This window comes from Cherax quadricarinatus, chromosome 6 (genome assembly GCF_038502225.1).
Source record: "Cherax quadricarinatus isolate ZL_2023a chromosome 6, ASM3850222v1, whole genome shotgun sequence".
In the NCBI taxonomy this organism is placed as follows: Eukaryota; Metazoa; Arthropoda; class Malacostraca; order Decapoda; family Parastacidae; genus Cherax; species Cherax quadricarinatus.
In genome coordinates, this window is record NC_091297.1 from 46,988,105 (window position 1) to 47,014,562 (window position 26,458).

The window sequence follows — 26,458 nt, forward strand, 5'->3', positions numbered from 1 at the left end:
ACCAGCACCCATCAGTGACTTTGTCATGAACCAAGAATTACTGTATCGAACAGCCGAGTTGGGTACTCCTAGCAGAAGGGTATACCAGTTAGTAGTTCCACAGTCACTAGTGAATGTAGCCTTACAGCTAGTTCACGATGTACCAGGTGTTGCGCACCCTGGTATGGATCGTTCAGTAAAACAAGCCAGATTGAAATACTTTTGGCCTCGTATGGCAACTGATATTTCTGAATATGTTAAGAAATGTAGTGTCTGCATGCAACATAAAGGTAATGCTAATGGTCCTAATCCAATCCAAGTGTATCCAACCACTAGCGAACCGTGGGAAAGAGTTGCGCTAGATTTGTTAACTAATTTCCAATGTTCCCTCCAAGGCAACAAACATCTGTGTGTTATGGTAGACCATTTCACCAGATATTGCGAGTTCCTATTGCAGATAAGACTGCCGAGACAGTAGCTAAAGCGTTTAAAGAACGCATTATCTGCAGGCATACCACCCTTAAGTCCCTAGCAACAGATAATGGAGGTGAATTCTGTAATGAGATTCTTGAAAATTTGTGCACCTTGTACAAGATCTCTAAATCCACCATTGTTCCTCATCATCCTGCCAGCAATGGGTTAGCGGAACGTACCAATAAGAAAGTACTTGATGTCTTGAGAGCCACTATCAATCCCAACAGTGAAACTTGGGATGAAGTTATACCTGATGTGCAGTATGCTATAAATTCTGCTTACAATGTTTCTATAGGTGACACTCCACATTATGCATTGTATGGTGTAGATAAACGTTTGCCTTATGAGTTGCTATATTCTAATCCGAAACCAAATTACAATACACAAATAACCCGCATATAAAAGAGAGAAGCTTACGACGACGTTTCGGTCCGACTTGGACCATTGACTTTGTCAATGGTCCAAGTCGGACCGAAACGTCGTCGTAAGCTTCTCTCTTTTATGTGCGGGTTATTTGTGTATTGTTCCAGTCACGGTATTGTGCCTTTTTGTTATTTACCAAATTACAACCCTGATGATTTCATAGCAACTCGTACCAGCTTAGCTCAAAGTGTTTTTAGAAGAATCCGTGAAACACTTCATAAATCAACAGCAGAATTTACAAGAGTTGCAAACACTCGAGCAAAGCCATCCAAAATCAAAGTAGGTTCGAGAGTTATGCTGACTAACTTTAACAAAACGTCTGCAATGCCTAAGCTTGATCAAAAGTTTGTTGGTCCTTATCGAGTAGTTGAACATATCACTGGTAATAAGTATAAGGTTAGAGAAATTAGTACTGGTCAGTATAAAGAATCGCATTTAGATCATATGAAGTTAGTATGTGATGATAATGATGTTCCAACCCAGACTAATGTGACAGACTCTGACAATCCTCCTGATCCTGTACTCTCTACCTCTGATACTCAGTCAGTCGATCAACCTGAATGTCGTTATTCCCTACGTACACGACAGGTATTGAGAAATCCTCAAGTATCATTTGTTACTACCAATTCAGATTTGCCTCAAATACAGCATGAGTTAGCCAGTGCAACAGAGTTTGATCCTCCCAGAGATGACACCCATTCTGCATATATCAATCTCATCCTAGCAGAGTTGGGGTTAAATGTAAATAACCTGTATAGATGAATAATTACAGTATCAACTTATCAGTATTCAAGAATTTTTTTTTGTGTTCACGTTCTCTCCGAATTCTGAGAGTTAACAGTCTAGATTTGAGTGCACCGAATCTGCCTTTCTGTTAAACACTTCTTTCTTTGTATATATTCCTTCCTCAGAATCCGTAGATCACATGAATACAGATCGATCGATCAAATTTTTTTTTATCACTTCTATTGTGTAATCCCAACGTTGAGTTTCATTCGATGAGTTGTGCTATATCATACCTTGTATTGCGTTACAGCTTCATTACAGTTTCAGTTACGTAAGCTTCCATTCCAATATTCTACTTATGTATGTTATAATGTTCAATTGTTGAGTACTTTGACATTGTATAGAATCAGCCCAAGCCGTACACCTGCCGTCTCTAATTTGTAGTAGCTGTATGTCGGGACGACATACGTTAGCGTCGCCGAGCTCTCAGTAGTAGTACCAGTTCCTAGTAACCAGTTACCAGTAACAAGTGTACCAGTAGATGACTCACTACCAACCGTCTGTGTGAATCATTGACTGTATTCATATTGCTGCTGACCATAGCAGGATTTCAAACACCCGTACCCGTAGGCACTTTGAGAGTCAGTCGTAGTTAGGGAGCAGAGAGAGGCAGGTTGGCTGTTGGTGCTTCCCCATACTTTCCATTATATTATACGTACTACCAGCCTACTTGAGTATTCTTACCCCATCCACGTATCGAAAACCCACTTGACATAATATCGTTGATCAAGGGTCCACTGCATCAGGTTTCTATGTTATTTATGTTGTCTATGTGATATTAGATGAATTGTGATAGATAAATAAGACTCTGCAAACGAGCAAATCCAATTGTGAGCAAGGTCACAGAACAGATTAAACTAGCAAGTAGAGGTTGCACTGTATTTATATGTTAAAAAATTATTTTTCTGTGAATATTTTTGTCTGGAATGGATTAATTGTAAGCGTTTCCATTAATTCTTATGGGAAATATTATTTCGGTTTTTGGCCAACCTTCTGGAATGGATTACGGCCGATAACCGAGGGTCCACTGTACTTCTTATTCCATTAAATTTTCCTTTCAAAACTGTTAGCACTAAAATATAATGCAAAACCCTAAAGTTTATTCCTTTGTAGCTAAAATACTGCAATTACTGTAAAGAATTGCGTATTATGATAATGCAGGTCAGCCATCACTGATCCGGCAATCACTAATACGGCATATTTTCGGCTAGCATAATTTCAAATTTCCAGGGTCGCCTGACCAATGTATTGCTACTTGCTGCAAATACACTGTTGACGTCACTTGCAAACACAGGCAAGCCATTCCAATTTGTTTTTCTCCAGTTATTGTTATAACCTGCTAACTTTAACCCCAGCCATGGTTTCAATGAATAAAGGAAATGCTTCTCGTTGTGTGAAGTGCAAACACCATACATCTGGCAGCATGCAGTGCATAAGAAAAAAAACTGTGATTGTGTTTTTGGTGTAAAACAGCAACTTTGCAGTGTATTTTCATATGGTTTTTATGGTTGTATTTAGTTTTTTTGGTCTCATTTGACAGAACAGAATATATAGAAATAAAATGATTCTGATTGGTTTCAGGATTGAAAGTACCTTGAAACTGTGCTAAAAGTAGCAGAAATGTTCGATTTTTGCCAATGTTCAAGAGCAACAAATCACATCATGCATCCATTACGTATCCAACTGGCCAGCCTAATACACGGTCACGGATGGGTTGACATTATTTATACAATTATTACAATAATGCAGAAGTCTGGATAACAGTATGTAAATCTTCTATTTGTGTGTGAATAAAAATTCAGAATGGAAAGCAATTGTAATATAAGAGGGGCCCAGAAACGTGACTAATGAACAGAGAAAATGTTTAGTACCAGTGTCAGCATAGCTAATGTATATGTTTGAGTAGTATATCATATCTTAGTATCATAGTTAGTACCAACTATATACTATTTTATATATACGATCCCTTGCTAGGCCCCGTGGCTAGCACGTGTGACGTCACGTGATGCAGTATGTGAGCATCGCTCACCATGTCCCTCAGTTCCCGCATAATCCTACAGGCAGGCTGGGCCTTCCCCTCACGACTTTGCAAATACAAGTCTTACCCTCCATACCCAAGTGTATTTCTACACCACCTTTATCTCCTAGAACCCACACGTTACAAATGGTGCCAGCAGAGGGTCCGTAATTTTGACGATTACAGTGATATCTGGAGATAAACTTCTACCGGGCCATCAGCCATTTTATGACTGCCTCTAGGCCTCCCGAGCCGAGTGCCGCTTCACATACACCCCCACGTTACACCAGGAATGTCTGGATTGTTTATTCTGTACCCTATTTTGAAACTGGCATCTCTTGAAATTTGTGTGAAACTGGCCAAATTACCAATTTTTGATCACTTGATTGGGTAGCTGAAATAGGTAAATGGGCGGTTTCTTATACTCAGTCGACAGAATAGAAGGAATATTAGCGAAATAGAAGAGAGTTTTGTCAACTGGAACAATGGAATTGGCCAATGAAATCGCTGATGCATAAATATGGCCAATACTGCTAACTTTGCGAGAGCATAATTCCTTAAGTTTTCCATCAAATTTGGTACTTTTGGCTTCATCACCTTTGAAATAAGATTCTCTATCATTTCATAAGACAAAATAATTTTTTAATTCATCAACATTGAGAACAAGTTTGCAAGCAGGGGTTGTGACAGCAAAAGGGCTAACTAACTTGTACTGACTTAGAGGGTATTTTAACCCTTAAACTGTCCAAACGAAGATATACGTTCGCCGGCACAGCGCTCCAAATATTTTGAAAAATAATTGCTTTTTTTGTTTTTAAATTGAAGAGCGCATTTTTATAAATGGCATAGGATAAAAAAAAATTTTTAGGGTCAGTACTTACCGAGATATAAGCCCGCAAAGTTGGCGCTAAATGATGAGGTGTCGGCAACATGGAGCACTGCCGCTTGCAGAAATAATAAACATTTATCGTTTTTTCAAATTCTTTTCTATTTTTTGTTTTCATGTTATGATAATGTTTTGTTGCAGACCTTTTGATTTCATAGCCAATTCTTGTTGAGAAACAAATGTTTGGTACTGAATTAGTAATCATACTGTCACAAACACACATGTTCACACTGATAAATGAATTTGTACACCTGGTTCAATCACATACTACTGTTTACATATACAGGTCTCCCTCAACATTCGCGAGGGTTAGGGGATCAAGAGCCTCGTGAATGTTGAAAAACCGTGAATGTTTGGTGCCCCAATATATTGTAGGGAAATATATTACAATGCTGCTTCCTTAACTTGTTGAACCATGAATAATCATAAAATACATGAATACGTCGTAAATTGTACTAAATATATACATGTTATGCTTTAATAACGTATGTTATTTAATAACATGTATGTTAATAACATGTATGTTATTAAATACCACAGACTCCACCAATGCCTCCACCACTGCGCGTCCCTACTACCCTCCCTCTGACCCCCGCAACTGGCAGCCAGCCCTCCCACCACTCAGTGTGGTGTGTGTTTTGTTTGTTCATTATTTGTTATTAAACTACAGAATAAATATTGTAAACCCATTCATGACTGCATATTGGAATGGCTATTAGGAAAGGTATTAGACGGTGACATGTGTTTACTCTTGAACACAGCAGAGAATCAAACATTTCTGCTATTGCTAATAATAACAATAGTAATAATAATAATAATAATAATAATAATAATAAATACGATATAATTGAAGAAGGAAATTGTACAAAAATACGAGAGAGTGGTTGACACATCGTCAGTATGGCTTTGTTTATGCTGGAGTGAACATTAGTCTCCCTGCTCTTCCAAACATTTCACAATAATTCAGCAGTTGAGGCGGTGGTATTTAATAACATATATGTTATAAATAATAATAGTACATGTTATTATTAATAACATGTATTATTATTAACATGTATGTATTTAATAACATATATGTTATAAATAATAATAGTACATATTATTAATAACATGTATTATTATTAACATGTATGTTATTAAATACCATTGCCTCAATCACTGCCTCTACCACTCCAGTCACACTCAATCTACAAGCACCAAACACAATGAATTATTGTGAAATGTTTGGAAGAGCAGGGAGACTAATGTTCACTCCAGCATAAACAAAGTCACACTGACGATGTGTCAACCACTCCCTCGTATTTTTGTACAATTTCCTTCTTCAATTATATCATATTTATTATTATTATTATTATTATTATTATTATTATTACTATTGTTATTATTAGCTGTAGCAGAAATGTTTAATTCTTTGCAGTGTTCAAGAGTAAACACAAGATGTCACCGTCTAATACCTGTCCGAATAGCCATTCCAATATGCAGTCATGAATGGGTTTACATTATTTATACTGTAGTTTAATAGCAAATAATGAACAAACAAAACACTCACCACACTGAGTGGTGGGAAGGCTGGCTGCCAGTTGCAGGGGTTGGAGGGAGGGTTGTAGGGACTCTCAGGTGGTGGGAAACTTAAATATGATTTGGCGGCTGGGAATTTGGTGTCTGGGAATTTGGCGGTTGAGAATTCGCGAATGTGTGAAGCCCGTGAAAGTTGAAAACATGAATGTTGAGGGAGACCTGTATATACAAAGGTATTTACAAGTCCTATTTATGTTTCTAGAAGTCCACCACTGTATGGTACTCCAAGAAGCATGGATTCATACATTTTTTCTATCGATTGAGCACAAGAAACTGCCCATTTACCAATTTCAACTACCCAATAACGTGGTCAAATTTGCAATTTGGCCAATTTCACGAAAATTAAAAAATATGACAATTTCAAAATAAGGTCCAGAATGAGCAATGCAGACATTCCTGGCTCTAAAATAACATTTTCTTCGTTCATCAGTCATGTCTCCAGGGCCCTCTGATATTGCTCTTGCTTTCTATTTTGAATTTTTATTCAAACAAAAAATAGAAGATTTACTATTATGCAGACTACTGCAATACTGTAATAATTGTATAAATAACATAAACCCATTCATGACTGCATATTAGAATGGCTAGTTTGACATTTATTGGACAATGACATCATTTGTTTACTTTTGAACATCGGCAAAAATCAAACATTTTCCCTACTTTGAGCTCCATTTCCAGGTTCTTTTTATAGTAAAATCAATCAAAATCACCTTTATTCCTATAATATGTTTTCCATTCTATCAAATGAGACCAAGAAAACGAGAATACAATCATAAATACAGTGGACCCCCGCATAGCGACCTTAATCCGTGCAAGAGGGCTGGTTGTTATGCGAAATGTTCGGTATGAGAATGAATTTTCCCCGTAAGAAATAATGGAAATCAAATTAATCCGTGCAAGACACCCAAAAGTATGAAAAAAAAAATTTTACCACATGAAATATACATTTTCCTACACACAAAGAGAAGGATACATGCACAATAGTAGAGTAGTACATGCACAATATATATTGTGCATGTACTACTCTACTAAATGAAGAATAAATGACACTTACCTTTATTGAAGATGCAGCAATGACTGATGAGACACTGTGTCCTGGGAGTGCCTTTTCCTCCTGAGTACTGTAGGTCCTGTTTGGCATTTTCTTCCAGAACAGGCCTTATCACACTGTGTATGCCACTACGATTCTTAAATCTCTCAAACCAACCTTTGCTGGCTTTAAATTCACCAATATGAGCACTAGTTCCAGGCATTTTTCCCTGTTCACCTGGGTGTTAGTCGACTGGTGTGGGTTGCATCCTGGAAGACAAGATTAAGGACCCCAATGGAAATAAGTTACAGTCTTCGATGACACTGACTTTTTTGGGTTATCCTGGGTGGCAAATCCTCTGGGGTTAATTGTTTCTTGGTATTCTCAATAAGCCACACCAACAACGGTGCTACAGCAGCAGCAGCAGCAGCAGCAGCAGCTGACGGTGGTACAGCAGCAACAGACGATGCTACAGCAGCAACAGACGATGCTACAGCAGCAACAGACGATGCTACAGCAGCAACAGACGATGCTACAGCAGCAGCAGATGCTACAGCAGCAACAGACGATGCTACAGCAGCAGCAGACAATGCTACAGCAGCAGCAGACGATGCTACAGCAGCAGGCAGCAGCTGACAGTGCAGCAGCAGCTGTACCACCAATAGTAGCGATGGTTGATTGGGGTTTATTATACAACCTGGCCAGCTCGGAGACACGCACTCCACTTTCATACTTCTCAATGATCTTTTTCTTCATCTCTATAGTAATTCTCACCCTTATTGCTGTAGGGTTGGCACTAGAAGCTTTCTTGGGGCCCATGGTCACTTATTTTCCAGAAAAAATCACCAAAAACACTAATAATATGAAATGTTCCGATTGTATGCTTGGATGTTACCGCGGAGGCTGGCTGGTAAACAATGCCACCGGCGGAACATGTGAGTGTGGCTCAGGCCGCACATTGGACGCGTCTCGGACGAAGGGCGGTGAGTGGGTTTTTGGGCGGTATGCGAGGCAAAATTTTTGCGAAAAAAGCGAGCGGTATGCGGATTGTACGGTATGCGATGCGTGTGGTATGCGGGGGTCCACTGTACTATACGAATATAGACCACAAAGTCGGCATTTTAATTAAAAAAAAAGATCGGAGTTTTTTTTTTCTCATTATGCACTGCGTGCTCCAGGATTTTTTTTTATATGGTGCACACTGACCACACAGACCCCATTCACATGTGGGCCTACCAGCTTTCTCCTCCTTGATTTGAAGCCGCTAGAATTTATGAGTATATATACGTCAAACACGGTACCTCATAAGACGTATACAGTGGTCCCTCGCTTTTCGCAGTTCTCGGCAATCGTAAATTTCGCCAATCATAGGGGTATTTTCGTATAAACATGGACTCGCTTTTCATAGGTTGACTCGCGAATAGTAGTTCGTCCGGGACGCATACGCACGGTGTGAGCCAAGGCGGCCTCCCTACCCAGCCAGTCTGGCATTGTTTACCAGTGAGTGAAGGTCCCCTCAAGTGCTACGAAATATTTCATAATACTATTCCACTCATTTTAGTCCTTGCAAGTACTAAATAAGCTACCATGGCTCCAAAGAAAGCTCCTAGTGCCAAGCCTGTGGTAAAGAAGGTGAGAAATACATGTATGTACAGTGACAAAGTCTTGGGCCATTTTAGGGAAGTGTTAAAGAGACGCCAGAAACAGAGCTCTCTCCACAGTCACTTTGCGAGACAGGACTAGAGTGACTCTCAAGGTGGTCCTAGTGGCATTAAGAAACAGAGAAGAGAAGCAACTCCAGAGAAGCAATTGGTACCTGAGGTGTTGCTGGAAGGGGATTCCCCTTCCAAACTGTAAACAATCCAATCTCTCTCCTCCTCCAGTCTCCCATACACTAAGAAGAATCTCCAATAAAGGTAAGTGTTATGCTGTTAATGTTTCATTCATCATTTCCCATTGTATTGTTTATGTACTACTACATGTATATTTCATGTAAAATTTTTTTTTTGTTTTAATACTTCTGGGTGTCAGGAACGGATTAATTGTATTTACATTATTTCTTATGGGGAAAATTGATTCGCAAATCGTAAATTTCATTTATAGTAGCTCCTCCAGGAACGGATTAATTACGAAAAACGAGGGACCACTGTATATACGGCCGCGACAGTCCAAGGTTAACGTTAAAGAGGGCAATTTTCTGTGGTATACCTGGAGAGAGTTCCGGGGGTCAACGCCCCTGCGGCCCGGTCTGTGACCAGGCCTCCTGGTGGATCAGAGCCTGATCAACCAGGCTGTTGCTGCTGGCTGCACGCAAACCAACGTACGAGCTACAGCCCGGCTGATCAGGAACTGACTTTAGGTGCTTGTCCAGTCAGCTTGAAGACTGCCAGGGGTCTGTTGGTAATCCCCCTTGTGTGTGCTGGGAGGCAGTTGAACAGTCTCGGGCCCCTGACACTTATTGTATGGTCTCTTAACGTGCTAGTGACACCCCTGCTTTTCATTGGGGGGATGGTGCATCGTCTGCCAAGTCTTTTGCTTTCGTAGTGAGTGATTTTCGTGTGCAAGTTCGGTACTAGTCCCTCTAGGATTTTCCAGGTGTATATAATCATGTATCTCTCCCTCCTGCGTTTCAGGGAATACAGGTTTAGGAACCTCAAGCGCTCCCAGTAATTGAGGTGTTTTATCTCCGTTATGCATGCCATGAAAGTTCTCTGTACATTTTCTAGGTCGGCAATTTCACCTGCCTTGAAAGGTGCTGTTAGTGTGCAGCAATATTCCAGCCTAGATAGAACAAGTGACCTGAAGAGTGTCATCATGGGCTTGGCCTCCCTAGTTTTGAAGGTTCTCATTATCCATCCTGTCATTTTTCTAGCAGATGCGATTGATACAATGTTATGGTCCTTGAAGGTGAGATCCTCCGACATGATCACTCCCAGGTCTTTGACGTTGGTGTTTCGCTCTATTTTGTGGCCAGAATTTGTTTTGTACTCTGATGAAGATTTAATTTCCTCATGTTTACCATATCTGAGTAATAAGATAAGATAATTTTATAAGATAATTTTTTTTTTTTTTAAGACCAGTACTTACTGAGTTATAAGACCGTGAAGTTGGCTCTGGATGCTCACCTGATGGCAACATCCAGTTCTGCCGCTTGCAGAAGTGCTGCCGATTTACCTTTTTTCTCCTTTTTTTTTTAATTTGTATAATTTTTATGTTCTGATAATTATAATTTATAATAGTTCTTGTGGTTTCATAGCCAATCTTTGTTCTGACACTAATATTATGTACTGAAATAGTACTCAAATTGTAACACTCACACTGATAGGCGAACATTTTCACCTGTCCTGGTCATTTACTATTGCCTAGAAATATATACAAAGTATTTATAGGTCCCAGCAATGTTTTAGACATGCTGAGTATGAAACTTCTTGAAGCATGGTGTTATGACAAGGGTCAGAATGTGCCCTGCTGGAGGGAGGAACCTTGCCTTTGTGTGTTTTTACTCTTGCACACAAACATGTCTTTTTATGTCTATCAGCCTGACTGCCTGTCTGTACATCTATCTGTCTGTCTGCCTGCCTGCCTGCCTAGGTCTGCTTATATGCCTGTCCAGTTCAGCTTATCTGTCTTTTTGTCTTTTGTGTGTGCCTGGAGTACAATATGAACTCCTTGAATAATGGTGTTATGATATCATCAGATAAAGTGACAATTGATGAAGGTGCACTGCTGGAGGGGGGAACCTTGCCTTTATATGTTTTTACTCTTGCACACAATTGTCTCTATGTCTATCAGTCAGTCAGTCTGCCTGACTATCTGTCTGCCTGTCTATCTGCACATCTGTCTGTACATCTATCTGTCTGTCTGCCTAGCTTTCATCTGTCTAGTTCTGCTTATCTGTCTTTCTGTCTGCCTGTCTGTCTTTCTGTCTGCCTGTCTCTCTTTCTATCTGCTTGTCTCTGTCTCAGAGAGCGGCTAGTAAACCTGTTGGTTTGGTATGTATGGGCTGCTCCCTGATTGCTGAACAAGTGACACTGCTATTATTTGTGTCATGTTTATTTATGTCTTAGATCTACAAACACTGTATAGCACTTGGCCTGGAATTTTTGGGTTATCCTAGGTAATTTACATTATGTATAATAACTGTATTTATGAGTACATGTGAGAGACAGATATATAGACAGAGATACAGATAGACAGTGACAGACAGAGATATCAACAGACATGTAGACAGATACACAGACAGACAGCCAAAGCCAGCTAGCTGAATACATAAGAACATAAGAAAGAAGGAACACTGCAGCAGGCCTACTGGCCCATGCAAGGCAGGTCCATGTCACCCCCAGCTTAGACCAATGACCCACCTAGTCAGGTCACATCCACTGAAAGAAGGAACACGACATCTGACCTAGTAGCACAAGCTAGTCAGGTCCAACTCACACCCACTCATGCATTTATTTAACCTATTTTCACTTTCCTCTTAAAATGTGAGTGTTAATATGGCATCAGTGAATCATTGGTGTTTACCATGCTATTTGCTCTAGCTGGAGCTCAGTTGAACTGGTGCTCCCACAAGGTACTTAGTGGTCCCCGATTTTTTTCAAAGTGCGCACAATGAGTGCACAGACCCATTCTTTCATGTCTAGTCGACTCAGGCCTATTGCACCAAATTTGAAGGAATGAAAAATAAAGCGTTGATCTATGTTCGGAGCCCACCGCACATGAACGTGTATCTATGTGTGGACAGTTTAAGGGTTAAAATGTACTGCTCCATAACCTGTGCCAATACAGAGTAAGAATTAGGATTAGTCTGCCCAAAATGCCTAGGCATGCTAGTGGCTTTCTCTGTAATTAATATTTTATATGTAAACCACACATTGTAAGCTTTGCAAGGGAAAAACATTTTCATGTTCTATAACCAATGTTTACCTATATGCTGTATATACAGAAAGAATATAACAGTTCTGCAAGCCTATTGGCCCATGCTAGATCTACTCACATCCACCCATTCCACTTATCTTCAACTATGTCCAATCAGTGCTTTCCAGTCTTAATTAAAAAAGACAGCAAACATGGCACAGGTAAAAATGGCACTAGTTTAAATAGAAAAAATGCACATCTAACATGATAAGTATCCATACCAGACCAAACATAGCCAACATCTATAACTAACCTTTTGCAATTAGTATCCATACCTAACCTAACCAGCATCCATACCTAGCCTAACCAGTATCCATACCTAACCTATCCAGCATCCATACCTAGCCTAACAAGCATCCATGTCTAGCCTAACAAGCACCCATGTCTTGCCTAACAAGCATCCATGTCTAGCCTAACAAGCACCCATGTCTAGCCTAACAAGCATCCATGTCTAGCCTAACAAGCATCCACATCAAGCTTAACTAGCATCCTCGACTAACCTAACTAGCATCCATAACGAACTCAACCAGCATCCATAACAAACTCAACCAGCACCCATAACTAACCTAACCAGCAACCATAACTAACCTAACCAGCATCCATAACTAACCTAAGCAGAATCTATAACTAACCAAATTAGCATTCATAACCTAACCAGCATCTATAACTAACTTTACCAGCATGCATAAATAAAAAAAATAATGAGACATTTCTTTCCTATTTTTCACCTGTACAATTTTTACTATGCCTTTTTTCCTTAGCAACATGCTTTCTTAGATGCATAATATTGGCCAAAACTAGAGTATACATAGTAGGAATTGCATGCAATTTTTAATTTACTCACCATATTCAATGAAGTCAGACACAGTCTTCTCACGACGTAGTGATGAGTTTGTGCATTCATCATACAAAACCACAAGCACATCCAAGAGGGTTTCTACAGAGTAACTCTGGCCACTTGTTTCAGCAGGCCCAGAAAGGAAGAGTCGCTCTAACTCCTGAAGCCGCTGTATTGCCCTGTTGGCATCTTGGACATCAACAGTACCTCCATCATCTCCTCCTCCTCCCACTTCAACGACATCTTGTCCATCACCCATCATTGGCATGGGGATAACTCTTCTTAATTAGTAGTCTTATTTTAACACTCAATTACGGAAGAACAAAATTTCACTTAAGGCGCCATCAAGCCGTACAGGGTTAGGTGCTTTTATTATAATCAAGAATTCTTCTTCATTACTGAAATTTTCATAGCCTTATTCTCTAAGGACCATGTGCGTATCAATCATGTTGATAGACAACACTGTACCAATTTTTTCTTTTCTTTAGCTAGGCAGATTTACCCATACACAAAATTGTGTAAAATAATTTAACCTTTTCATTTAATGAGCAAATTGGATTGATCAGGAAGGCACATCAAGTAACACTGCTCTCAGGAACAACGGCCGAGGTTTCCAATGGATCACAAGTTTTCCACTGGAGAGCTGATGTCGTTGAGATATGAACACAATTTTCCCAAGGTAGAGCTGGGCTGTGGTGAACCACCTCTGAAAAGCAAAGATGTCAAAATTATTATAATTAAACCCAAATTATCTCTAACATTAACAATGAATTAAGAAACATTCTTGTCATATAAAAGCTAAAACAGACATACCCCACCCTACGCCATTAATTGGTCCGAAGACCCATAATGTAACCCGTTTTTTTACATAAACCGGACATAATGCTTTAAAATGATGAAAAATATCATGAAGCTTGCATAAATAACTCAAGAAAGAATATTACTTCAGCCTCTCCTCACTTAACAACATACTCGTTGACCGACAACTCAGACTTACGACGGGCTCTCTGACCAATGCGCATGCATAAATAATGTAGTATATTAGAGATGATTTCCTCTATTCAGTTTATTACAATACAGCCTCTCCTCACTTAGAGATGTACAGTGGAACCCCAGTTACAGACCATCGCAGAAATCGGTCGATTAGGAAATCAAGCACTTTTATCGGCGAAATTCTGCTCCAGATATTGGCTGTATGAGACGCATCACCACCGACTAGCAACGTTCTTCCTCATGTGTATCACACTCGGTCTGCGAGTCTCTCTTGTTGGATTAGGAATACTTCACAGCTTTATCCATGGGGCCAAAGAAAGCTCAGAGTGCCAGCCCTTTGGTATAAAAAGTGAGAAACATGATAGAATTCAAAAAAGAAGTTACAGCAAAATACAAAAGTGGTGTACAGTGGACCCCAGGATTAAGACATCATCATATTAAGGAATAATCAGATTAAGTAACGTTTTTGTGTCAAAATATTGGCTCTGTGAACAACACTGAGCTCAGTTAACCCTTTGACTGTCGGAACCCCAAATCCTGAAGCGTTTCTTGGTGTCGCAAAATTTTTGGAAAAAAAAAAAAAAAATTCTTATGAAATGACAGAGAATCTTTTCCCGAAGGTCATGGCACCAAAAGTACGAAAGTTGATCGAAAACTTGTGGAATTGCGCTTCCGCAAAGTTAGCAATTTCGGCGATATATACGCATCGCCTATTTCGCCGACTTTGAGCCTTATTTTTGGCCAATTCCATCGTTCCAGTCGACCAAACTCATAGCTATTTCTTTAGAATTCTATTTTTCCCTATCAAACGAGTACAAGAAAGCGCCCATTTACTGATTTTAACTACCCAATAAAGAGGTCAGAAATTGGCAATTTTGCCAACTTCATGCAAATTAAAAAAGATGCCAATTTTAAAATAGGGTCCAGAATAAACAATGCAGACATTCTTGGCACTAAAATAACATATCCTCTGTTCATCAGTCACGTCTCTAGGCCCCTGTTATATTACTCTTGCTTTCTATTTTGGTTTATTATTCAAACAAAAAATAGAAGATTTACTTTTATGCAGCCTACTGCATTATTGTAAAAATGGTATAAATAGTATCAGTGCATTACTGAAAGACTCTTAGACTCACCAGTTGATGTATATTGGACGTGTGGTGTGATTTGCTTACTCTTGAACATTGGTAAAAATCGAACATTTCCACTACTTTGAGCTCAATTTCAAGGCCGTTTTCATCGTGAAACTAATCAAAATCATCTCTATTTCTGTAACATGTTTCCACATTCTATCAAATGAGACCAAGAAAATGAGAATACAACCATAAATACTATACAAGAATACACCTCAAAGTTGGCAGTTTAATCCAAAAACACAGACGGAGTTTTTTCTCTCTCATTATGCACAGCGTGCTGCAGGATTTTTTTTATGTGGTGCACACTGACCACACAGACCCATTCTCTCACATGTGGGCCTACCAGCTTTCTCCTGCTTGATTTGAAGCTGCTAGAATTATTGAGTATATATACGTCCGAAACACTAGCTCGTAAGACGTATATATACGACCGAAACAGTCAAAGAGTTAAAGTCAGCCGTCCCGAACATGTCCGCACGCCGTGAACGGCCCGGCCACTTCATGTATAGCCAGAGGGCTATTGTTCACAAGCCAGTGAGGACAATTCCACATGTACAAGAGATACATTTTGTATTATTCCATTGTTTTTAGTGCTTTTAACTAAATAAGCCACCATGGGCCCAAAGAAAGCTTCTAGTGCCAGCCCTTTGGTAAAGAGGGTGAGAAACACTATAGAATTCAAGAAAGAGATCATTACAAAATACAAAAGTGGAGCACGTCTCCAAGCTGGCCAGGTTGTATAACACCATACAACCATCACTATTATCTTGGCCAAGAAAAAGGCAATCAAGGAAGCTGTTGTTGCGAAAGGTGCAAATATGCTTACAGAACAGAGATTACAAATACTCAAAGATGTGGAGAGATTGTTGTTGGTGTAGATCAATGAGAAACAATTATCAGGAGATACAGTGGACCCTCAGTTAACGACATTAATCCATTCCAGAGAGCTTGTCTTTAACTGATTCTGTCGTTACCCGAATTAATTTTCCCCATAACAAATACAGTGGACCCCCGCATAGCGAACGCCTTGCATAGCGAACAATCCGCATAGCGAACGCTTTGTTCGCTGAAATTTTGCCCCGCATAGTAGACAAAAACCCGCTCAGCGAACTTCGTCCGAGACGCGTCCAATGTGGGCCCTCAGCCAGCCTCACATGTGCCGCCCGTCCCATTGTTTACCAGCTAGCCTCCGCGGTAACATTCAAGCATACACTCGGAATATTTCGTATTATTACAGTGTTTTCGGTGCTGTTTCTGGAAAATAAGTGACCATGGGCCCCAAGAAAGCTTCTAGTGCCAACCCTGTGGTAAAAAGGGTGAGAATTAGTATGGAAATTAAGAAAGATTTTGAAGGGTTTGGGGCTAACCCTGAGAAGCCTATGCCAGTTGTGGAATCCATTGTGCCTACTTCAAAAATTAAGGAAATGTGTGCACAGTGGGTTGAACTGCAAACCTTTATGGATGAAAATCACCCTGACACAGCTGTTGCAAGCCGTGCTGGTGACTATTTCAATGACAATGTTATGGCCCATTTTAGGAAAGTCTTGAAGGAACGGGAGGTACAGAGCTCTATGGACAGATTTGTTGTGTGACAGAGGTCCAGTGACTCTCAAGCTGGTCCTAGTGGCATTAAAAGAAGAAGGGAAGTAACCCCAGAAAAGGACTTGCTACCTCAAGTCCTAATGGAAGGGGATTCCCCTTCTAAACAGTAAGAAGATAATGCTCTCCCCTCCTCCCATCCCATCAATCATCACCAGATCTTCAATAAAAGTAAGTGTCATGTAATTGTGCATGCCTTTTTCAGTTTGTGTGTACTAAAATTAACATTTTTTTGTGGTAAAAAAATTTTTTTTTCATACTTTTGGGTGTCTTGCACGGATTAATTTTATTTCCATTATTTCTTATGGGGAAAATTAATTCGCATAGCGAACATTTCGCATAACAACCAGCCCTCTTGCACGGATTAAGTTCGCTATGCGGGGGTCCACTGTACAGTGAACCCTCAGGTAACGATGCTATCTGATAGCGATAAAATCGGATACAGATGCATTTTTTCTTCAAAATATTGGCTCAGCTAATGATGAAAAACTCAGTTAAGGACATTCATCCCAAACGCATCCATGTGGCCTAAGCCCATGTACAGTGGACTCCCACTATTCGATATTAATCCGTTCCTGAGAGCTCATCGAATACCGATAATATCGAAAACCGAATCAATTTTCCTCATAAGAAATAATGGAAATCAAATTAATCTGTGCAAGACACCCAAAAGTATGAAAAAAAAAAATTCTACTACATGAAATATTAAGTTTAATGCAAAAGAATAATTACAATAACAATAAAATAATTGACACTTACCTTTAATGAAGATCTGGTGATGATTGATGGGATGTGAGGAGGGGAGAGGAATTAGTGTTTCAAAGGGGAATCCCCTTCCATTAGGACTTGAGGTAGCAAGTCCTTTTCCGGGGTTACTTCCCTTCTTCTTTTAATGCCACTAGGACCAGCTTGAGAGTCACTGGACTTCTGTCGCACAACATAACTGGCAGCCTCACCATGCCTAATCACACTATTTATGCCACTACGATTCTTACATCTTTCAAACCAACCTTTGCTGGCCTTAAATTCACTCACATCACCACTAGTTGCAGGAAATTTCTTTACCAAATCGTCATGCAACTGCCTAGCCTTTTCACAAATGATCGCTTGAGAGATAATATCTCCTGCTATCTGTTTTTCATTTATCCACACCAGTAACAATCTCTCAACATTTTCTAACAATTGCGGTCACTGTTTCGTAATCACAGTTGCACCTTTTGCAAGAACAGCTTCCTTGATTGCCATTTTCCTGGTCACTATAGTAGAGATGGTTGATTGGGGTTTATTATACAACCTGACCAGCTCCGACACACGCACTCCACTTTCGTACTTTGCAATTATCTCTTTCTTCATTTCATAAGTCATTAGCGACTTTTTTCTCGAAGGGTTGGCACTAGAAGCTTTCTTGGGGCCCATGGTGACTTATTTTGCAGAAACAAGCACCAAGCACAGCGATAATATGGATAATATGGAATGTACCAAATGTATTCTTAGATGCGCGCACACTGGCTGGCTTGTAAACACTAGCACACACGGAGCAGCTCAGGCCACACGTGGACAGGTCTCGTACGAATCGTATCGAATACCGGGTTTTCAATCGAATACTGTACCGAGGAAAATTTTTTGCGTTAAAATGCATCGAAAACCGGATTTATCGAATACCAATGCCATCGAATACCGGGGGTCCACTGTACAAGGTAGTGTGCCATTGTTTACAAGCTAGCAAGGACTATTCCACATGTACATGCAATATATTTTGTATTATTCCATTGTTTTTAGTGCTTGTAACTGCTAAATAAGCCACCATGGGCCCAAAGAAAGTTTCTAGTGCCAGCTCTGTGATAAGGAAGGAAAAACACAGTACAGGTCTCCCTCAACATTCGCGAGGGTTAGGGGATCAAGAGCCTAGTGAATGTTGAAAAAACGTGAATGTTTGATGCCCCAATATATTGTGGGGAAATATATTACAATACTGCTTCCTTAACTTGTTGAACCATGAATAATCATAAAATACATGAAAACATCGTAAATTGTACTAAATAAATACATGTTATGCATTAATAATGTATGTTATTTAATAACATGTATGTTATTAAATACCACTGCCTCCACCAATGCCTCCACCACTGAGAGTCCCTACTACCCTCCCTCTGACCCCCGCAACTGGCAGCCAGCCCTCCCACCACTCAGTGTGGTGACTGTTTTGTTTGTTCATTATTTGCTATTAAACTACAGAATAAATAATGTAAACCCATTCATGACTGCATATTGGAATTGGCTATTAGGAAAGGTATTAGATGGTGACATCATGTGTTTACTCTTGAACACAGCAAAGAATCGAACATTTCTGCTATTGCTAATAATAACAATAGTAATAATAATAGGTTGGTAGACAGCTACCACCCAGGGAAGTACTACCGTCCTGCCAGATGACTGTGAAACAGAAACCTGTAACTGTTTTGCATGATGGTAGGATTGCTGGTTTCTTTTTCTGTCTCATAGACACGCTAGATAACAGGGATATCTTGATACTCCTACTTACACTTTGGTCACACTTCACAGACACGCACATGCATATATACATACATACATCTAGGTTTTTCTCCTTTTTCTAAATAGCTCTTGTTCCTCTTTATTTCTTCTATTGTCCATGGGGAAGTAGAAAAGAATCTTTCCTCCGTAAGTCATGCGTGTCGTATGAGGCGACTAAAATGCCGGGAGCAATGGGCTAGTAACCCCTTCTCCTGTAGACATTTACTAAAAAAGAGAAGAAGAAAAACTTTATAAAACTGGGATGCTTAAATGTGCGTGGATGTAGTGCGGATGACAAGAAACAGACGATTGCTGATGTTATGAATGAAAAGAAGTTGGATGTCCTGGCCCTAAGCGAAACAAAGCTGAAGGGGGTAGGGGAGTTTCGGTGGGGGGAAATAAATGGGATTAAATCTGGAGTATCTGAGAGAGTTAGAGCAAAGGAAGGGGTAGCAGTAATGTTGAATGATCAGTTATGGAAGGAGAAAAGAGAATATGAATGTGTAAAGTCAAGAATTATGTGGATTAAAGTAAAGGTTGGATGCGAGAAGTGGGTCATAATAAGCGTGTATGCACCTGGAGAAGAGAGGAATGCAGAGGAGAGAGAGAGATTTTGGGAGATGTTAAGTGAATGTATAGGAGCCTTTGAACCAAGTGAGAGAGTAATTGTGGTAGGGGACCTGAATGCTAAAGTAGGAGAAACTTTTAGAGAGGGTGTGGTAGGTAAGTTTGGGGTGCCAGGTGTAAATGATAATGGGAGCCCTTTGATTGAACTTTGTATAGAAAGGGGTTTAGTTATAGGTAATACATATTTTAAGAAAAAGAGGATAAATAAGTATACAAGATATGATGTAGGGCGAAATGACAGTAGTTTGTTGGATTATGTATTGGTAGATAAAAGACTGTTGAGTAGACTTCAGGATGTACATGTTTATAGAGGGGCCACAGATATATCAGATCATATTCTAGTTGTAGCTACACTGAGAGTAAAAGGTAGATGGGATACAAGGAGAATAGAAGCATCAGGGAAGAGAGAGGTGAAGGTTTATAAACTAAAAGAGGAGGCAGTTAGGGTAAGATATAAACAGGCTATTGGAGGATAGATGGGCTAATGAGAGCATAGGCAATGGGGTCGAAGAGGTTTGGGGTAGGTTTAAAAATGTAGTGTTAGAGTGTTCAGCAGAAGTTTGTGGTTACAGGAAAGTGGGTGCGGGAGGGAAGAGGAGCGATTGGTGGAATGATGATGTGAATACAGTAGTAAGGGAGAAAAAGTTAGCATATGAGAAGTTTTTACAAAGAAGAAGATGCAAGGAGGGAAGAGTATATGGAGAAAAAGAGAGAGGTTAAGAGAGTGGTGAAGCAATGTAAAAAGAGAGCAAATGAGAGAGTGGGTGAGATGTTATCAACAAATTTTGTTGAAAATAATAAAAAGTTTTGGAGTGAGATTAACAAGTTAACCCTTTGACTGTCGCGGCCGTATATATACGTTTGCGAGGTACCGTGTTTGACGTATATATACTCATAAATTCTAGCGGCTTCAAATCAGGCAGGAGAAAGCTAGTAGGCCCACATGTGAGAGAATGGGTCTGTGTGGTCAGTGTGCACCACATAAAAAAAATCCTGGAGCACGCAGTGCATAATGAGAAAAAAAAAACCCCGACCGTTTTTTTTAATTAAAATGCCGACTTTGTGGTCTATTTTCGTATAGTATTTGTGGTTGTATTCTCGTTTTCTTGGTCTCATTTGATAGAATGGAAACTATATTATAGAAATGGAGGTGATTTTGATTAATTTTACTATAAAAAGTACCTGGAAATGGAGCACAAAGTACAGGAAATGTTTGATTTTTGCCGATGTTCAAAAGTGAACAAATGATGTCATTGTCCAATAAATGTCCAAATAGCCATTCTAATACGCAGTCATGAATGGGTTGATGTAATTTTTACAATTATTACAGTATTGCAGTAGTCTGCATAACAGTAAATCTTCTATTTTTTGTTTGAATAAAATTTCAAAATAAAAAAGCAAGAGTAATATCACAGGGACCTGGAGACATGACTGATGAACAAAGAAAATGTTATTTTAGAGCCAGGAATGTCTGCATTGTTCATTCTGGACCTTATTTTGAAATTGTCGTATTTTTTAATTTTCGTGAAATTGGCCAAATTGCAAATTTCTGACCATGTTATTGGGTAGTTGAAATCGGTAAATGGGCAGTTTCTTGTACTCAATCGATAGAAAAAATAGAGTTCTGAAGAAATAGTTATGAGTTTGGTTGACTGGAATAACGGAATTAGCCGAAAATAGGGCTCAAAGTGGGCGAAATTGCCGATTTTTAAATATCGCCGAAGTCGCTAACTTCGCGAGAGCGTAATTCCGTCAGTTTTCCATCAAATTTCGTTTTTTTGGTGTCTTTACAATCGGGAAAAGATTCTCTATCATTTCATAAGAAAAAATAATTTTTTTTTTTTCGAATATTTTGCGACACCAGAAGCAACTTCAGGATTTGACCCTTCGACAGTCAAAGGGTTAAGAAAGCCTAGAGAACAAATGGATTTGTCAGTTAAAAATAGGAGAGGAGAGTTATTAAATGGAGAGTTAGAGGTATTGGGAAGATGGAGGGAATATTTTGAGGAATTGTTAAATGTTGATGAAGATAGGGAAGCTGTGATTTCGTGTATAGGGCAAGGAGGAACAACATCTTGTAGGAGTGAGGAAGAGCCAGTTATGAGTGTGGGGGAAGTTCGTGAGCCAGTAGGTAAAATGAAAGGGGGTAAGGCAGCCGGGATTGATGGGATAAAGATAGAAATGTTAAAAGCAGGTGGGGATATAGTTTTGGAGTGGTTGGTGCAATTATTTAATAAATGTATGGAAGAGGGTAAGGTACCTAGGGATTGGCAGAGAGCATGCAAAGTTCCTTTGTATAAAGGCAAAGGGGATAAAAGAGAGTGCAAAAATTATAGGGGGATAAGTCTGTTAGTATACCTGGCAAAGTGTATGGTAGAGTTATTATTGAAAGAATTAAGAGTAAGACGGAGAATAGGATAGCAGATGAACAAGGAGGCTTTAGGAAAGGTAGGGTGTGTGTGGACCAGGCGTTTACAGTGAAACATATAAGTGAACAGTATTTAGATAAGGCTAAAGAGGTCTTTGTGGCATTTATGGATTTGGAAAAGGCGTATGACAGGGTGGATAGGGGGGCAATGTGGCAGATGTTGCAGGTGTATGGTGTAGGAGGTAGGTTACTGAAAGCAGTGAAGAGTTTTTACGAGGATAGTGAGGCTCAAGTTAGAGTATGTAGGAAAGAGAAATTATTTCCCAGTAAAAGTAGGCCTTAGACAAGGATGTGTGATGTCACCGTGGTTATTTAATATATTTGTAGATGGGGTTGTAAGAGAAGTAAATGCGAGGGTCTTGGCAAGAGGCGTGGAGTTAAAAGATAAAGAATCACACATAAAGTGGGAGTTGTCACAGTTGCTCTTTGCTGATGACACTGTGCTCTTGGGAGATTCTGAAGAGAAGTTGCAGAGATTGGTGGATGAATTTGGTAGGGTGTGCAAAAGAAGAAAATTGAAAGTGAATACAGGAAAGAGTAAGGTTATGAGGATAACAAAAAGATTAGGTGATGAAAGATTGGATATCAGATGGGAGGGAGAGAGTATGGAGGAGGTGAATGTATTCAGATATTTGGGAGTGGACGTGTCAGTGGATGGGTCTATGAAAGATGAGGTGAATCATAGAATTGATGAGGGGGAAAAGGGTAAGTGGTGCACTTAGGAGTCTGTGGAGACAAAACTTTGTCCTTGGAGGCAAAGAGGGGAATGTATGAGAGTATAGTTTTACCAACGCTCTTATATGAGTGTGAAGCATGGGTAATGAATGTTGCAGCGAGGAGAAGGCTGGAGGCAGTGGAGATGTCATGTCTGAGAGCAATGTGTGGTGTGAATATAATGCAGAGAATTCGTAGTTTGGAAGTTAGGAGGAGGTGCGGGATTATCAAAACTGTTGTCCAGAGGGCTGAGGAAGGGTTGTTGAGGTGGTTCGGACATGTGGAGAGAATGGAGCAAAACAGAATAACTTCAAGAGTGTATCAGTCTGTAGTGGAAGGAAGGCGGGGTAGGGGTCGGCCTAGGAAAGGTTGGAGGGAGGGGGTAAAGGAGGTTTTGTGTGCGAGGGGCTTGGACTTCCAGCAGGCATGTGTGAGCGTGTTTGATAGGAGTGAATGGAGACAAATGGTTTTTAATACTTGACGTGCTGTTGGAGTGTGAGCAAAGTAACATTTATGAAGGGGTTCAGGGAAACCGGCAGGCCGGACTTGAGTCCTGGAGATGGGAAGTACAGTGCCTGCACTCTGAAGGAGGGGTGTTAATGTTGCAGTTTAAAAACTGTAGTGTAAAGCACCCTTCTGGCAAGACGGTGATGGAGTGAATGATGGTGAAAGTTTTTCTTTTTCGGGCCACCCTGCCTTGGTGGGAATCGGCCAGTGTGATAATAAAAAAAATAATAATAATAATAATAATAATAATAATAATAGTAATAATAATAAATACGATATAATTGAAGAAGGAAATTGTACAAAAATACGAGGGAGTGGTTGACACATCGTCAGTGTGACTTTGTTTATGCTGGAGTGAACATTAGTCTCCCTGCTCTTCCAAACATTTCACAATAATTCAGCAGTTGAGGCAGTGGTATTTAACCCTTTCCGGGTCCAAGGCCCAAATCTGGAGTCACGCACCAGTGTCCAAGAATTTAAAAAAAAAAAATTGTTATTTTTTCTTATGAAATCGTAGAGAATCTTTTTGTGAAGGTAATAAAACAAAAAGTACGAAATTTGGTGGAAAATTGACGAAATTATGCTCTCGCGAATTTTGATGTGTCAGCGATATTTACGAATCGGCGATTTTGCTGACTTTGACTCCCCTTTTAGGCCAATTACATTATTCCAATCAACCAAATTCTTAGCTATTTCACTAGTATTACTTCTATTCTATCGATTGAGCACAAGAAATCGCCAAGTCAACTGTTTCAACTACAAAATAAAGTGATCGGAAATTGTTAATTTGGCCAATTTAACACAAAGTTCAAAATATTCCAATTTCAAAATAGGGTCCAGAATAAACAATGTAGGCATTCCTGGCACTAAACTAACATTTCCTCTGTTCATTAGTTATGTTTTGAGGCTTTACAAATAAATTCCATTTTGATTTTTTATTCACATAATGAATTTTTATTCACACCAAAAAATAGAAGATTTACTGTTATGCAATACTGTAATAATTGTATAAATATCATCACCATATTTGTGAATGTATATTAGACCCACCAGCTGACGTGTATTAGACGTGTGAGGTCGTTTGTTTACTCTTGAATATCGGCAAAAATTTAACATTTCCGCTACTTTGAGCTCAGTTTCAAGCCATTTCCAGTGCTAAAACCAATCAAAATCATCTCTATTTCTGTAATATGTCTTCCATTCTATCAAATGAGAAAGAAATCGCAAATACAACTATAAAAAACATACGAAAAAACACTGCAAAGTTGCTGTTTTAATCGAAAAATCATGATTTCAGTTTTTTTTCTCTCATTATACACAGCGTGCTGCAGGATCTGCTTTATGTGGTGCACACATACCACATAGATGTATTCTCTCATATCTAGGCCCAAATGTACCACTCACAGTTTATCAGAGTGAGCTGAGCTCATGGCGTAGATCTACGGTTTGGACACTCACCGTAAAGCCGTAGATGTACGGGACGGACCCTGAAAGGGTTAATAATATATGTTATAAATAATAATAGTACATGTTATTATTAATAACATGTATTATTATTAACATGTATTTAATAACATATATGTTATAAATAATAATAGTACATATTATTAATAACATGCATTATTATTAACATGTATGTTATTAAATACCATTGCCTCAATCAGTGCCTCTACCACTCCAGTCACACTCTATCTACAAGCACCAAACACAATGAATTATTGTGAAATGTTTGGAAGAGCAGGGAGACTAATGTTCACTCCAGCATAAACAAAGTCAGACTGACGATGTATCAACCACTCCCTCGTATTTTTGTACAATTTCCTTCTTCAATTGTATCATATTTATTATTATTATTATTACTATTGTTATTGTTAGCTGTAGCAGAAATGTTTAATTCTTTGCAATGTTCAAGAGTAAACACATGATGTCACCGTCTAATACCTTTCCTAATAGCCATTCCAATATGCAGTCATGAATGGGTTTACTTTATTTATACTGTAGTTTAATAGCAAATAATGAACAAAAAAAAAACACTCACCACACTGAGTGGTGGGAGGGCTGGCTGCCAGTTGCGGGGGTCGGAGGGAGGGTAATAGGGATTCGCAGGTGGTGGGAAACTTAAATATGATTTGGTGGCTGGGAATTTGGTGGCTCGGAATTTGGCGGTTGGGAATTCGCGAATGTGTGAAGCCCGTGAAAGTTGAAAACGTGAATGTTGAGGGAGACCTGTACAATTCAAGAAAAAACTCGAAGCAAAGTGCCAAAGTGGACGAGGAAAAGAGTGGGGAGAACGTGCCTTCTGCAGTGATTCAGCAATTCTACGATATGTACGATACGAAAGCAGCAGGTATCAATAAAGGCTATAGTGCCAGCCAGTGATAAAGTGTAGAATTAACAGTGTAGCAAGTAAGTTAAGCGAGTAAGCAATAGAAAAACAACACGAAAGTAACTCACCAATGTTGTTGGATGTGTATTGGGCCAATGAACATACGCCAGCCTGCTACGTATCATCCACCACCCTAAACCTTTGCCAGCATCTCCTCCATTAAACTAACTAATTAAATTAACATCTCCTCCAAGGTAAGTGTAAATACAAAAGTGTAAGTATAAAAGTAAATACACCTACCATCCGACTTACGATCTGCTCGACTTACGACCACTCGACTTACAACCGTGTTTTTTATGCCAAATTTCTGGGAAATAAACAACTATTTGTGTTGTACACAGTGTTTATCCTAAACCTTACAGTATAAAATACAGTACTAACAACATAAAAAGTAAAACATGAAATACCAAAATAAAACAATAAAATAAAGTCATTACAAAAATGTTTTGTTGATATTCAGTAGTAAAGTTCGACTTATGACCATTTCGACTTACGAACGGTTTCTCGGAACCGAACTCGGTCGTAAGTCGGATGGTAGGTGTATAAGTGTAAATATAAAAAGACCCCAATGGAAACAAGTAACTGATTTTTTGGGGTTATCCGAGGTA

General features: G+C 39.4%; 1 protein-coding gene across 1 annotated transcript in view; it reads right to left on the bottom strand.

Annotated features, from left to right (window-relative positions):
- Positions 1–26,458, bottom strand: part of LOC138851915 (serine/threonine-protein kinase MRCK beta-like) — a 135,522-nt gene that overhangs the window by 70,224 nt on the left and 38,840 nt on the right. Inside the window, exon 2 of the mRNA XM_070081456.1 lies at positions 12,935–13,634. Within this exon, the coding sequence (XP_069937557.1) occupies positions 12,935–13,196 (262 nt within the window). The 5' untranslated portion in view covers positions 13,197–13,634. The remainder of the gene's footprint in view (positions 1–12,934; positions 13,635–26,458) is intronic.